The sequence below is a fragment of the Mastigoproctus giganteus genome, chromosome 10, assembly GCF_048544385.1.
Source record: "Mastigoproctus giganteus isolate SK-2022 chromosome 10, ASM4854438v1, whole genome shotgun sequence".
NCBI classification, from domain to species: Eukaryota; Metazoa; Arthropoda; class Arachnida; order Uropygi; family Thelyphonidae; genus Mastigoproctus; species Mastigoproctus giganteus.
Genome location: NC_143584.1, coordinates 53035923 through 53052739, shown reverse-complemented (window position 1 = coordinate 53052739; position 16817 = coordinate 53035923). Strand labels below are relative to the sequence as shown.

Here is a 16817-nt window from a genome sequence, read left to right as displayed (position 1 = left end):
TATACTTGGATTTCAGAAAGCTTTTGATACTGTTGCACATGGAAGACTGCTGTACAAATTGGAGTGGTATGGCCTTAAGGGCAAGTTACTGCAATGGATAAAGGGATGATTGAGTGGGAGACAGCAATGCAGACGGGCAAGTTCTCTGAGTAGTGCAGATGGGCTGCCAGAGCAGGTCATGGAGTTTTGTCAATGATATATAGGAATTTTGCTATCAGAGAAACGTGGGTGATTATCCCCTTGTATAGGCAATGGTCAGGCCACACCTTGAATACTGTATACAGGTCTGGAGGCCTCATTTTAGGAAGGATGTAGAGTTGCTAGAACGCGTACAGAGAAGGGCAACAAGATTGGTAAGAGGAACAAAGGGGTGCACTTATGAAGGAAGGCTAAAGTTCTGCAAGTTGCAGCATCTGGAGACTAGGCACCCGTGAGGTGATCTGATTGAGGTGTATAAGGCTTTGAATGGTTTGAGCAGGCTGAATGCTGACGGGATACTTCTGCTTGCTCAGATTAAGAACCTGAGGGGGCACAGATTCAAATTGAGGAAAGACAGTTGAAGAATAGATGTGCAGAAGTTTGCCTTTAGCCAGTGGGTCAGAAGATTGCCTTTAGCCAGCGGGTAGTTGATTGCTGGAACAGACTTCCATCTGTTGTAGAAGTTGATAGTTAAATAAATTTAAGGCTGAACTAGACAAACATTTGGCGTGACCGGATGGGTAATATGGGATGGTTTTTTTTTGGCTGATGCTGTATAAGTTGCTTTCTTGCATCGTATTCCTCAACTAATGCTAAAAAGATCTAGACAAATTACGCAGTTGGATTAAGTAGCATCTTAAATTAACAAATGCAAAGTACTTCATATGGGGAGTGGTAATCCCAGATTAACATACCAACTGTGTGGTACTACACTCAGAGCAGTGGAGAATAAAAAGGCCTCGGGGGTAATTGTGCAGTCAGATTTGAAGTTCTTTGAGTAGTGCAGACGGGTGGCCAGGCCAGTTCGTGGGGTTTGTCAGTGAAATACAGGATTTTTTTCAGCATGGATAAGAAGGTGATTATCCCATTGTATAAGGCAATGGTTAGGTCACATCTTGAGCATACAGGTCTGGAAGCTTCATTTTAGCAAGGATGTGGATCTGTTGAAATGGGTGCAGGGAAGGGCAACAAGACTTGTGAATGGATCAAAAGTATTCTTACCAAGAAAGTTTTCAGTTTTGCAAATTGCAGACTAGGCTCCTGTGAGGTGATCTGATTGAGGTGTTTGAGGCTATGAATGGCTTGGGCAAACTCAATGCTGGCAAAATTATTCCTCCTGCTCAGACTATGCACATGAGGGGACATAAATTCGAACTGGGGAAAATGGTTGCAGGTCAGATGCGCGTAAATTTTACTTCAGTCAGAAGGTGTTTGATTGTTGTAACAAACTCCCATCTGGTGTCGTAGAGTTTGTAGTTGGAATAAATTTAAGGAAGAACTAGATAAACTGTTAGAGGGGATAGACAGGTGAAATGGGAGGTGTTGGGTTTTTTTTTTTTTTTTTGCACTTATGTTGTATAAGCTTGCTTTCTTGCAATATTCGCTACTACTACTATGACTCCTAATAATGTGACTGGTGGACTTTAGCTGTGTGCCAGAACAGGCGCACAGCTAAAATCTGAATTACTTTGAAGTAAACATTATGCATGACCAGATGCCTTGAAGTAGAATGGCAATTACATCAGCAATAGTCTTGCCAACTGTAGACAGTTGAAAATAGCTGAGCCACAATGCAAAAATAGACAAAATCTTATGTTAACAATGAAAAAAAAAAAATTTTTTTTTTGTAGCTAAATGGAATTTAAACGATTGGTGAATATTCTCCAAAAAATTACAGGGGAAGACACATTTCCCCGGTGCCCCAATCCTGAATCTGCAACTGTGTGTGTGTGTGTGTTTTGTTGTTGTTGTTGGTAAAGAGACAGAATGATTGCACTTGTCAAGTGCAACCATTCTCTTTAGTGTCATTTGAGCCTTTAATGAATGATAAAATACCAGGAAAATATTCATCAACAGATTGAATCGCAGTTGAAAATGTAAGATGATGTAATGAGGTGCTCGGTAACTGGAATGGAAAAACAAGTGTAATAATAGCCAAACAATGGAAACAATATCTGCATTTAATATGGGAAAGTCAGAAGGAATAACATCTACACCGTTCCCAGAATCTTACAAAGAATTGTAGGATTCTGGGAACTTTCTAGATCTTTATAGAAACTATTGATTTTGGCACCACTTAAAAATACAGTTTCTTTGGTGTTATAAACAGAGAGGACATATATAATGGATCTGCAGCTAAGTGACATGATCTGATGAGCCCAATTTATTCTTTTTGGCAACAAAATAAACATACACATTTGGAGGAAACCACAGAAAGCATTGGAACCATCCTATTATGCAATAATAGAACAGGCTGCAGGGGGGTGTAATAGTGGGGAGTGCATGCTTCCATAGCACAGACTTTGTCTTCTGATCTCAATGAAGAGCCCCATAATGCCAGAACATATCTGAACATTGTTGAAGATTAGATACACCTCGAAAGGTTGCATGTTTACTCCCTATGGACAAGTGATGGGCATAATTGAGAGGCTATAATTAATTCATTTGATTATATTCATATCATTTGAATGATCAGTAGTTATTAATTACTTGATTATGGAAAATCATTCAGATATACTAATATCATAAGAATAATTAGTAGTTACTAACTATTAAATATCAATTAATTTATTTGATCATAGCAGCTCATTCAATTATACTAATGTCACTCAAATAAATAGTTACTAATATCATTCAATTCATTTTAATTACAACAAATTATTTGGCTCATTAAATTACACTAAATTAGTCAAAAGATTTCTGATTAGATTAGTAGAGAGGAATAATTAAGGATCATAATCGATTCAATCAGTTCAATCAATCTGTCAATTGAGAAAAGTTTTGTTACAAAACTGGTCCACTGGTTAGACAAATTTATGTGACAAATAGGCAATATTCAAGCTAATGGCAGCTCAACATGCTATTATAGCTCATAGTTCTTATAAAGTGGCAAGGCAGTGTAAGTAATTCTGAAAATAAATTCAGGTAAAATGTAAATCCCAGAGAAATAAAATAATACTTACCCAGAACTGTTACCTTGCAATAACATGTATCAAATCCAGAAATATTTTTTAGGAATAACTTATACTGGCCCATATCAGATCTTTTTGAATTTGTTACAGCAAGAACTGCATAATCATCTCCAAGCTATTAAAATAAAAAAAAAAAAATAAAAATTCATTTATGTGTGTGTGTGTGAGTGAGAGAGAGAGAGAGATAATAAATGAATGTACATTATACATATCATTGAGGAATACAGTATAAACTCTCAAATCTGGCAACATGCACCGGACCAAGACTATTGCAGAATATCAGATGACAACTTCATTGTTTGGATAATCTCTGCCTAAATAAACGGTGCAGCACCTTTGCAAGTACTTTCTAAATAGTAAACAGCAGTGCTCAGTCATCCTAAAATTACTTTTATTTGTTACCATGTAATTATAGCTGGAGTTGTTATGTTATTTGGTTTTTAGGAGCATTAGCAACTAAGGCCATATTGCTCTGGGAATATGCGGTGGTCATTCCCTGACCTTTCCGCATCCTCCGTATTTGGTGGTGATGGGCTCAAACCCCGGTCTAATCAAGAAGCGTGTGCCACGCACTGCTGCTCCTTCCCACCTGGCTACATTATAGCTGGACATATGTTGTTTTCCTTCTCTGGGTATAGAAGTCGAGAATTTTTTTACTATTATTACAAGAGATCTTTGATATCACTGTTGATAGCAAACATTATTTGTTTTTGCAATGAGTTGTTTGGTACTACATTACTTCAAATAAACAGCATTCCCCTGTTTGAATCAAAAATATCAAAGTAATTAGGGGAACTGGATGTGTGTCTTGTTCCTTTATTTCGCTACTGCTGCATCACTAAAACTCAAATCCAACCAAAGTCTGTTTTTGGCTTACAAACAAAGAACTGTACAATACACAAAAAAATATTTTTTTCTCCTTCTGTAAATTGATAAATCTCTCAGATGGAGCAATCTCTCCATCTTGTGTACAGTACTATTGAGATAATGTTTTTTTAATGGTATGATGACAAGGCAACTTGTGTGAAGGTAAAGAGCACTCCAAATAAGAGATCAAATCTATGAGAAAATATTGCCATAATGTATACAGGTAACCCTCATATAACACGGTTAGTAGAGAGAGTTAGGTTCCTATAAAATCTCGAGTAGTGCGAAACCATGTTATATGGGACTAAAAAATGGGGGTTACATTCCAAAAGCCAACAAAAATAAGTCATTTTTTTATAACTATTGGAAACTTAATTTTTATTAAAAATTGTAATAACTGAACAAATGTCTTACAAACTTGATACATAACATGTCAGTTAATCTATGTTCAGTTAATCTTTTGAACTTTGTGTTCCTTCCAGTCAAAGGATTCTGAATTTTAAAAAATAAGATTCTAATTGCTCGGCTAAGTTTATGATTTCCCGTATGCTTTTTGCTTTTTAGTGTAAAATGTGGAACTGCAGAATTTTCATCTGCACTATTTGATTTGGTTTACCTCTGATGCCATTTCCACCAAATCTGCTTTGCCAGCCTCTTTTTCTACCAGTAATTCATGAATATCTTCAGTAGTCATATCATCAAAACATTTCCTTCCTACCAACTTAGCAACTTCTACTATTGCACCAATTCTGTTTTCTGCTGGTTGGACCATATTTCCTGAATGAGGTGACTCTGGGCCAGACATTTTTCCAACATGCAAGTGTTGACACTTTTACTCTTTTGAGCGATAAAGCTATGATTTCGATACTGTCCACAATTGAAAAATGTTTCCATGCCTCCATCACTTCAATAGATTCGGAATTAATATTTTCAAAATCCATTGTAACGATTTTCTGATGTAATGAGTTTTAATGGTAGATATAATGAATTGTTCTAATGGCTGAAATAAAGAGGTTGTATTAGGTGGTAGGAATATTACTATTTTGGATGACTTAAATCTTTTGGATGGCCGGGTGCATTATCCAATAGTAATAAAAGTTTGAAATCTAGAATTTTCTACTTTAAATAGTTTTCAACAGCTTCCGCAAAACAATTATAATCCAGTCTTTAAATAAATTGGCAGTTACCCAAATTATGCTAAATTTCCTTTGGCATAATTTAGGACTGGAATTTAATTCACAACAAAGAAACTATTCCAATACACTTCTAAAGAACAAAGTTTAGTAATACATACTAAGAAAAATTTATAAAGGATGACATAAAAATCAAAATAACCTTACAAAAACCTTCAAAGTTATGAACTGCACACTTCGAAGTCACAAATTTTTATGCTTTTAATGCTTTTTAAATCCAAGTATATGATATCAAAATTATTTTTAGCATCCAGTTTCTTTGTAACCTCATCACAGTATCCAATCAAATTTGTCACACAAGACTTTACCTTAACAAACCCATGCTCTACTGTAAAACCAAATTGAACCTTTGATATATGAAAGGGCCTGACTTAGCATTAGCATTACAAGAGGCATATGATGCAAGAAAGTCAGCTTATGCAGCATCAGCCAAAAAAAAAAAAAAAAACCTTCCACTTCACCCCTACATTCTTTCGAAATACCTGTCCAGCTGAGCCTTAAATTTATTTAGGCTATCAACTTCCACAACAAGGGATGGAAGACTTCCACCAACCAACTACCCGCTGGCTAAAGGCAAATTTCCTCATATCTATCCTACATCTCTTCCCTCAATTTGAATTTATGCCCTCTCAGGTGATTATTCTGAGCAAGAGGCAGTATCCCATCAGCATTGAGCATGCTCAAACCATTCAAGGCTTTGTACACCTCTATCAGATCACCTCGCCGGTGCCTAGTCTCCAGACACGGTAATTTGCAAAACTTAAGCCTTTCTTCGTAAGAGCAACCCTTCGTTCCATTCAATAACCTTGTTGCCCTTCTCTGTACTCGTTCCAGCAGCTCTACATCCTTCTTGAAATGAGGCCTCCAGACCTGTATACAGTACTCAAGGTGCGGCCTGACCACTGCCTAATACAGGGGAATAATCACCTCCCTATCCCTACTAGAAAAATTCCTGTCTATCATTGATAAGACACCATGAGCTACTCTTGGAGCTCATCTGCACTGCTCAGAGAACTTCATATCTGCCTGCACAATTACCCCCGGGTCCTTTTCATTCTCTACCACTGTCAGTGTAGTACCACAGAGTTGATACGTTGCTATGGGGTTGCTGTTTCCCATATGTAGTACTTTACATTTGTCAATGTTAAACTTCATTTTCCACCTCTCAGCGTATCTGCTCAAACCTTTCGAGATCCTGTTGCAGCAGCATAGCGTCAATAGAACAACCCTGCCAACCTTTGTATCATCTGCAAACTTGGACATTAAGCTTGATATACCATCATCAATATTATTTATAAATACAGAAAACAACAATGGACCCAACACTGAACCCTGAGGGACTCCACTAATAACCTTAGTCCATGATGAGCAGTGTCCATTAATTACCACTCAGTTTTCTGCCACTCAACCATCCCTTTATCCATAGCAACAATTTGCCACCAATGCCACACTGCTCCACTTTGTGCAGCAGTCTTCCATGTGCAACAGTATCAAAAGCCTTTCTAAGATACAAATATATAATATCAAAGTTATTCCCTGCATCCAATTCTTTTGTGACTACATCATAGTATTCAATCAAATTGGTCAGGCAAGACCTTCCCTTAACAAAACCATGCTATGTCTGAGCTGTAACTCAATTTTTGTCAAGATGATCCTGCAGTGCTTCTTTAACCAGTGCTTCCATTAATTTTCCTGGAACAGAAGTTAAGCTCACAGGTCTATAATTACTTGTGTCAGCCTTTGATCCTCCTTTGTGGATCTATAATTACTTGTGTCAGCCTTTGATCCTCCTTTGTGAATTGGGGTTACATTTGCACATCTCCAGTCTGTGGGTACCTACCCGAGTCCAAGGAAGCTCTCATAATTATGGCTAATGGATTGCTTACTTCCTTTGCTGCCTCCTTTAATATAACTGGATAGATCCCATCCACCCCAGGTGCCTTTCTTGTATTTATCTTCAACAATTTCTCCTCCACTTTACTCTCAATTATTACAAGATCTTCTAGATCACTGTCAGTGTTTACTTCTTCTATGGCATTCCCCTTCCTGAATAACTCCTCTTGTGTGAATGTAGATGCAAAATATTGATTTAGTTATTTAGTTTGTTAGTTACCTGAGTAGGATCATGAACAGTTGAACCATCGATATCAAGTGGACCAATCTGATTCATCCCCTTCCTTCTAGAGTTTATATAAGTAAAGAACTCCTTGCTGTTTTTCTTTGCATCCCTTGCCAAAGATTTCTCGTAATCTGCCTTCGCCTGCCTAATCTCCTTTGTAACTTGGTTACAGATCAACTTATATCTATCATAGGCTTCTGTGTCACACATTAATTTATATGTATCCCATGCATTTTTCTTCTCTGCCATATGTCTCATTAGTTCATCTGACATCCATTTAGGCCTGAACCTTGAACAATAATTCTTAGTTGGTATGTAAAGCCTAGTAGCTTCCAAGATAAGTTCTTTGAATGCTTCCCATTTTGAGTTTGCTGTTGGTAACATCATCAGTTGGTCCCACTGTATAGAATTTAAATACTGTCTCAGACCATCATAGTCGCCTTTACAAAAGCAATAACCCTTCCCTTTACCCCTGATGGTAGTTACCTCCTTGAGTAAATCCCACTTCAGCACACTGTGATCACTGCCACCTAGTGGTTCCTGTATCTGCAGATTCTTAATGCATGAAGAATCACTACTGATCATCAAATCAAGAGTATTACTCCCTCTAGTTGCCTCCCGAACATGCTGATTTAGAAAACAATCATCCAATAAATCCACAAAAGCCTTGCTAGTGTGTGAGTGACCAACCCACAAATTCCAGTCAATATCTGGGAAATTAAAATCCCCCATTATAAGACTCTCTGATTTACTGGCCCACTCTATTTCCTGTACAGTTTCTTATTAAACTCATCAGAGTCATTAGGCCTATAGCACACTCCTACTCTCAATTTTGATCTCCCAATGCTTATGTCACACCAAACTGACTCGATACTGCACTGTCCAGCGATGTCGACTGGCTTTACTTCCTTGGATTTTATGTGTTTCTTAACTAAGAGCATAACCCCTCCTCCCTTCCTATCCTGTCTATCCTTTCTGTAGACGTTGCACTCCCCAAATTCCAGTTCTGCGTTACTTATATCTGTGTGACACCTCCAATCTAGCAGTTTTCCGACCCGCCTGACACTGCCTCGATAGCATCAGCAAACATTCTTGCACCCTTTCTATTTAAGTGTATACCATCTCTGTAGAAGCAGTCTCTCCTGTTAATAAGTACAGACCAGGCTGAAAAAAATTCTACCCCTTGAGCCTTGCAGGGGGAGGGGGCAAAGGATGAAACCATAAATGATATTGCTAAACTATCAAGAGAATAAAAGAAATAAAACCACAAAAAAAAAATGAACTATGTTTGCTGTGCCATAGTAAAGCAATAGATAACAAAAAAAAAAAAAAAAAAAAAAAAACATGGAAAGTACCAGAAAGAACTCTTTGGGTAACCTACCCATTAAAAAGAAAGCTTGCTATCAATTAGAAGTGAAAGTATGAAAAGAATAGGTGCAAAAAAGACTAATGCCTTTTTCATACCGAACACACACACACTGATGCTTAATTTTTCCCACCTAAGTTCCTGTTTACGGGATAATATCAATATAGGATATCCTTTCAATAAGTCCCTACCTGGGAAATTTCCTCAGAATATTTGAGTGCAACATCAAATTACCTTTCACAGAAAGAAGTAATGAACATATGCTCATTTAGAGAGAATGAGAGAGATAATTTTTATTGTCCTTCATGGCCATAAAGCCAGGGGTTTACAGCCTCCCGATACTTCCAGGATACTCAAACAATTATTTATAAAGTGAAAAAAAAAAAAGGTAATTATACAAATGAAAACATATTTTAATACAAAGGAGAGAACTCCTTATGAGAGTTAGGTCTGATCGAGCTGGCTTAACATCGAGATAAGAGCACAAGCTCAATCAGACAGGAGCAGATGCAAGGTACACATCAGTCATTGCTGATTAGTCCTGCTGGTCATAATATTTTTCTGGTAAGTCCAGTCAACGGCGAATTTGTTCATGCCGGCGTCAAGTGCCTGGGTTTGCTTGAGCATCTGCTGACGGAGGAACCTGTCTGAGACACGGGGTCATGCTGAATGCGGGTAGAGCTTGGGATTGGCCCTAAGGGCAGCAGGGGGGGGATTCTCCAGCCACAGGTATCCCAGAATGAAGGTGTTGCTGTGCCATGTAAAGCAAAAGATAACAAAAAAAAAAAAAATCATGGAAAGTACCAGAAAGAACTCTTTGGGTAACCTAGCCATTAAAAAGATGCCTATGCCTGTTATCATCTTGACTGTTGCAAGGAGGCATTGGTCGTCGATTAAGGTGGGAAGCCATAGAATCCCGAGAGAGTCGGCAAGCTGTGTGGTGCAAATCAGAGCTGGAAGGTTGTGCTTCCTGTTGGCTCACTTTTCACCATAAGATACAGGCCACAGAGGAAAACTTGCTCAAGTTGCTATAAGGGCAGGACATTTTTAATTTTTTTTCATTTATTGAATAAAGCGGCCCCTAACCAAAAAAATCTGGCAAATCTGCCATACATATAGAAATAGTACAGTACAGTATACAATTATTAACAATACAAATTTCATATTCATATTACAAATCAACTATACTGTGCAATGGTCATTCCCTCAGCTACAGCACAATAACCTGGCAAGTAGGCTAGAGCAGAAACTGATGAAGAGACACTTTCACAGATGAGCACAAGCATCACATCCTAGAGACTGATCATCACAAAGAGCTGGACAAGTAGGCTACAACAGAAACCGATGAAGAGACACTTTCACAGATGAGCACAAGCATCACATCCTAAAGACTGATCATCGCTGGTATTCTCCAAAAGATAAAGAGTTCAACGAACAGCCGTCTACCAGCAGTCAGAGAGCTCAACAGAAATTACTCATATTAAGCAGAAAAATTAAGCTGAAAGAAGATGTTATTGCAGGATCAAATCCAAGAAAAACAACTAAGGCTTCTTGCCAACTGCATTGGCAGGAGCAGAAGTGGACACCACCCATTAAGGAAACAGGGTACCAACATCCTGTCCACCTCTGCAAAGAATTTTCTATGTTCGTATATAAAAAATAACGTACTGTTCCATGTAAAGAAGAGAGGTGCAGTCCACCAATTCATCCATTATTCAACCTTAACTCTTTCAATTGCAAATGTATATTCCTTCTCACGAAAACTGAATTTGCAAAATTTTGAAAGGCAATAAAATTTTCCCTTGTTTTAATAAGTAATAGCTCAGTCCCATCCACTAGATGAGTTACATTATCAACATTATTCAGTAATTCCAAATGCAAATCATCATATTCCAAACAATTAAACACAACATGTGCCCATTTTTCCCGATCACCACACATACAGTTGCATCTTGCTACGATTCCAAGACTATTCAGTTCCGCAAAAAATGATCTGTGACCTGTTAGTAAGAATGTACAATGTAGATTTGGTACTAACCAGATTGGTTTAATATAATGCACATTAACATAAGGGAAAAATTTGAATGTTATTCTAACTTTTTCTGACCAATTCCATCTGTTTTGCCATTTTTGTAAAAGGAGCTCCCAAAACCTCTTCTTTTAATTTCTCAAGTCACTTAAAGTGCTAATTTTGATGCCCAGCAACTCGGATTTTATACCTCTTCTCAAACAAAAGGCTAGACCTTCTAAACACTAACAAATCAGGTGGCATTTTGCCAGCTAACACTTGCAAAGCTTCTGTGGAAACCGTTCTGCAGGCCATAACCATTTTGAGTAACATAACTCTTATGTATAGAACAGAGGTTTCTGGTGTTGCTTACTTTGATTGCATGGCCAACAAAGATTGATGCACCATAAGTAACAATCAGCAGAAAAATGCAATCATAAATCAAATGTAGTGCTTTCCCTTTTATCTCCCATTCCGCGTTATTCTTGAGATCATTGCAATAAATTTCTTCACTTTCTCTGATATATAGTTAATATGTGGGATGAAGTTCAAGCCACTAGTAATACATATTCCCAGTTATTACTGTGCCATCCTTAAAGTAATCTTTAACCTAATCATTAACACCTGCTGTAAGGAAATACCATTCAACCTTATGAGTGGAGGTCTACTAAGAGCCAATTTACCCTTCAACATCACGATTTTAGATTTGGATATAGAGATTGTCAACCTATGTAAATTATACCATTTGCATAATTCTTTCAATATGCAATCACACCTCATTTCAAGCTCCTTTCTGGTGTTTCCATCACAAGTATTACCATATCATCTGCATAAGCTATTGTGTGTGTGTGTGGCCAAATTCTCTCTTGAGTCAATCTTCCAAAAGCGAGTGCCACATTAAAGGACCAAAGACAGATCCCTGCGGACAGCCTCGAGTCACACGACACATAATTGATGCAAGATTCGACTTAACTGTTACTGTGCAATCCCTGAAGTAATCTTTAATTATAGAGAAAACATTAAAAGAACATTTAGCCATGTACAACAGTATACTGTCCAAACTAATGGAATCGAAGGCATCAGCAAAGGCTACAAAAATTCCCAAGGGATATTTATAATTCGATTCGTGAACATTGCGAACTAAAGATTGAAGCACATCCTCAGCACCTACACCAGGAGTGAAACCATATTGTTTGTTAGAAACGCCAATATTATTTCTTTGGTAGATAGCAATCCACATGGTTAAAAGCTTTTCGTAAATTTTACCAAGACCAGGAAGCAATGCAATAGATCTATATGAAGCAGGTGAACTGGTTGGCTTGATTGTTGATGTTAGGATGATCTTGAGCGGTGCATCCTTCCAGGGAGATGGAAATATACCATCTCTTAGGCAGTTATTAAAAACTTGTAACAATTCATTCGAATAAAGATTAGAGAACTTTTTGATTACCTCTCCCTCCAGGTGCCTCCGTAGCCAGGTGGGAAGGAGCAGCAGTGCGTAGCACATGCTTCTTGATTAGACCGGGGTTCGAGCCTGTCACCACCAAATACGGAGGATGCGGAAAGGTCAGGGAATGACCACCACATATCCCGGAGCAATATGGCCTTAGTTGCTAATGCTCCTAAAAACCAAACAACAACAACCTCTCCCTCCAGTAGGTCAGTACCTGGACATTTGTTATTTTTAATGGACTTAACAACAGTGATAAGTTCATCACGGGTAAAGGGTAATTCTTCAATGTCGTTCCCATACAACTCATTCAACACATGCATATAATGATGCTCTAGATTAACACATGGGTTATCAGCCATGTTATCATTACCTATAAGGTGATCTAAGATTGCACTCATGGAATCTTCCCAACTACATGTCTCAATGGGGCTCTTGCCAATAGAATATATAACATCAGCAGCTGCTCTGAATTTGCCAGTACAAATTTTATAAACCGATCCCCATGGGTCATTATTTCCTGCTGTCCGTTTTCCAGCAATCATATTTCTGTTCAGTGATAGCATGGACGTACTTATTATGAAGACTTTGATAATCTTTCTTTAACTGAATAACTTCCAAAGCACTTTCCCTACGTTTGCTCTTCTGAAATTGCTTCCTAGCCTTATTAACCTGTTTTTTTCAATAGAGTAAGCTGAGTAAACTAAGTAAGCTATCCGCCACTTAACTGGTCTATATTTTATTTGTTTCCATTTCATAGCAGCTACACACAGTTTTTGCAAAAACCACAGAGTTCTCACCTGTCATGTTAGATAACTTAGAGATCGCAATCGTGGCCCGCTGAAGAATTCTCTCAAAGTTATCCCAGTTTGCATGCTTAACAGAAAAGCACCGTAATTGATTCGAGCCAATGCTGTTTTCCCTATGTACATTGATTTCATAAAATATTGCACAATGATCACTCAATACCCAGTCAGATTTGACTTTCCATCCAAAGACAAATCTAGCACCAATTGAGTCTGTAAAAGAATGTCTATGTTTGATTCACCATTTACTGTCCAAAAGGTGGACTCCTCCCCAGGTTAATTGTGAACCATAAGTTTCCGCTCTGCTATCATATCACCTAAAGCCAGCCCTCTATCATCAGTAGTGCCACTGAACCAAAGTGAACACTTGGCATTAGAATCAATTGCAAACAATACAGGCAAATCTCCTAGCTAATCAAGAACACTATCCATATAAACTAAATATGGCTGAATGTCAGAGTTGTATTTAAAATATATTTGAAGATGAAATGCACAAGGCATAATCCTTATGGGTTTTGGTAATTAACTATATAATATCGCTGTAAATACACCATAAATTTAACCCATAAATTTGAACTATGTATGTAGTGTAAAAGGCATCATTTTAATAGTATCTCATATTGTGGGTGCCTTCACAACGAGATAGCTGGTATTGCACATAGTTAACCCATAAATTTGAACTACGTATGTGTAAAATGCATCGTTTTAATAGTATCTCATTTAATAGTATCAAATTTATGGGTTAACTATGGTGTATCTACACCGATATTATATAGTTAATTACCAAAACCCATAAGGATTATGCCTTGTGCATTTCGTCTTCAAATACATTATTACCAACACCCTTTGACATCTCTCATATTGTGGATATAACTTCGCAACTGTGATGGCATGTTGCACTACCAGGGTACATGCCTGCCCACTGATGATGAAGCCCATCTAGCTTTGAAACGATCGTCTGGGTGGTGGTATCCTCTGAAAATAAATTACAGTAGTCTTCTCTACTAGAGAAGTGTTATTTATTTGAAGCAGTGCAATATCAGCTATCTTGTTGAAGGCACCCACAATATGAGATACTATTAAAACGATGCCTTTTACACTACATATGTAGTTCAAATTTATGGGTTAACTATGGTGTATCTACACCAATATTATATAGTTAAAATATATTGAAACAAATACAAATGCACCAACAGTAGACTGAATGTTAAAACTGCATGACTGCTACATAACGATTCAATTTTGGTTAATACTAAATCAGAATTAAAAACAATTATTGCAGCTCTTACTTGTGGACAAGGATTATATATGACCCTACAGGAAAGGGGATAACGAATTATCTTATCATTCACATAATAAGGTTCTTTAATGTGATTTTTCTTTGCTCACATTAATCAAATCCCATTCTGCTTTGATTACACCAAATGTTGAAAGTCTATAATTCTGATTGATTTTGGTTTGTCATAAAACTTTGCCATAAATTACATTCCTGCTCTGTGAGATTTCATCCTGTATTATCATCTGTGAATTTTAAAATTGTCTTGTATCCCTTTGTCAATATCAAATAAGAAAATCAGGAACAGCAGTGGTCCAGGCACTCACTGACATTAATCATGATCCTCTGTCTCCTGTCCTGGAGACATCCTGCAATCCATCTATGGTTATTCCCATGATACCATTATGTTCTATCTTATACTGTACCCTCTACAGTGGAAGGGGACTAAGTCAAATGCTTTGCTAAAATCCAATTATTAAACAATGTCAAAATTATTTCCTATATTCTGGAGGCACCTGCAATCTATCTATCATTATTCCCAATGATATCAACATGTTTTAGCTTATACAGTAACCTCTAGAGTGGACTGGAACTGATGAGTGATTGTAAAAATAGCCAACCAGATTAGTTAAACAAAAATTTCCCTTTTACAAAACTATGCTATGGTTCTTTCAGAATACTATCTCTACAAGACCCTTCACTGCATTCTTTAATGGTGATGCTAATAGTGTAGTTACCCAATTTGCTGTTAGAACTGCCTTTGTGAACTGGCAATGCAATGCATCCCCCCCCCAGAGGAATCTCGTTCCAGTATAATGATGCCCTCATAATTAATTTTAATGGGTCAATGCAAAATTACTGGGTACATATAATTAAATCTGGGTGAAGGGGGGATTATATGCCTTTAGTCTTGAAAGTTTTTCTAATAAACAAACTTCTGTAATTTAAAATCATTAAATTAATACTGCTTAGCTTTACTTACAGAGTTAATCCCACATAAATCTTTATAGATTTATAGAATTATTCAGATTCTATAAAGATTGATGTGTTGAATTCATCTGAAACATCAGCTGGGTTTTTACCTAAGACATTCTGCTAAACAATACAAGAGCATCTTAGGTAAATGATTTAATTTATTCTTTTTTCATTCACATATATGAAATACTCTTTCCCACTGTTCTTTGCTCTATCAGTTAGTGATTTCTTGTAATAAGCCCAATCCTTTCTATGGTACTATTAGATATTAAATTATAACTCTCATAGGGTATATGGGTGCAATTTTAATAGAGCAGCAGTTATTTTTCGGCTCTACTAAACTTCAGAACTTCTTTCTTCTCTATTAAACTGGACAGCTCATTTCATATATCTTGGCATCCTCCTCATGCTACATTATCTTACTGGTATACATGCATCGATGACCAATAAGACTACCATGTATTTGGTGCATTCATCCTCCCTGTGCTATCTATCCCATTTGATAGAGGCTGTGTTAAACGGTCAGTCTCCTCTCCTAATTTTAAAAACAATATTACAATTACAAACAAAAAGAAAACAATGTCTTTACTTTTAATGGATAATTGGTCAATTATCCAAGTTGAAACTCTATGATTACTTATCACTAAGGGTTCCTGTACTGCCAATCTATGATACTATTGTGTAATAATTAAGTCAAAATATTCTTGCCCCCTAACATGCTAATAAAATAACAATGTCTAGTTGATTTAAAATTTTTTTCCACATGCCACTTTTTACCTCAGCCCTGTTCCAATCAGTGTTGAATCAAGGGGGCAAGTTTCACCCCCGGTGGAATAAAATCCCCCCCCCCCCAGTGAAAAATAGTAATATTTATTTTATAAAAGACAAATTCAATAATTTTATGTCAAATATACACAACAGAAAAAATCTCTTCAACTAAGTGTGGTACTTGTTAGGTGGTACACTGTAAAAATAAATCACTAAAATTCAAAAGACATGAAATTTTCAAAATAATTAATTGGGCAATATTTCTGGCTGCACAAATTGTAAGTAAAAGCCACTATTTCAAGTGTCCGCATTTTGTTTTATGGTTTTCAGGTTTCCTTTATTTTCACACAAACCATCTCTTGATAGTGTTTCAGACAAACGGTCTACATGCGACTAATTTTTTATTTGTATATCGCAAACAAGATTACAGGTCGCAAATAGGTTCACCAGAATTGGTTCATTATTGACAGATGCTATTGTAATTATAAAGTGTCCCATGACTTTCAGGGAAAAGCTAAATGTCTGGAAATTGTAAGTAAAAAATTGTAAGTAAAAGCCACTATTTCAAGTGTCCGCATTTTGTTTTATGGTTTTCAGGTTTCCTTTATTTTCACACAAACCATCTCTTGATAGTGTTTCAGACAAACGGTCTACATGCGACTAATTTTTTATTTGTATATCGCAAACAAGATTACAGGTCGCAAATAGGTTCACCAGAATTGGTTCATTATTGACAGATGCTATTGTAATTATAAAGTGTCCCATGACTTTCAGGGAAAAGCTAAATGTCTGGACAGAGAGGAGAGCCTAGTGCAGCCG

The 16817-nt window shown here is 37.0% G+C and overlaps 1 protein-coding gene across 2 annotated transcripts in view; it reads right to left on the bottom strand.

Annotated features, from left to right (window-relative positions):
- LOC150079033 (twitchin-like) overlaps positions 1-16817 on the bottom strand; it is a 2795346-nt gene that overhangs the window by 825399 nt on the left and 1953130 nt on the right. For both annotated transcript variants that reach the window (XM_090382361.1, XM_090382360.1), the window contains one exon: positions 3162-3285. In XM_090382361.1, coding sequence (XP_090238487.1) covers positions 3162-3285 — 124 coding nt within the window. The remainder of the gene's footprint in view (positions 1-3161; positions 3286-16817) is intronic.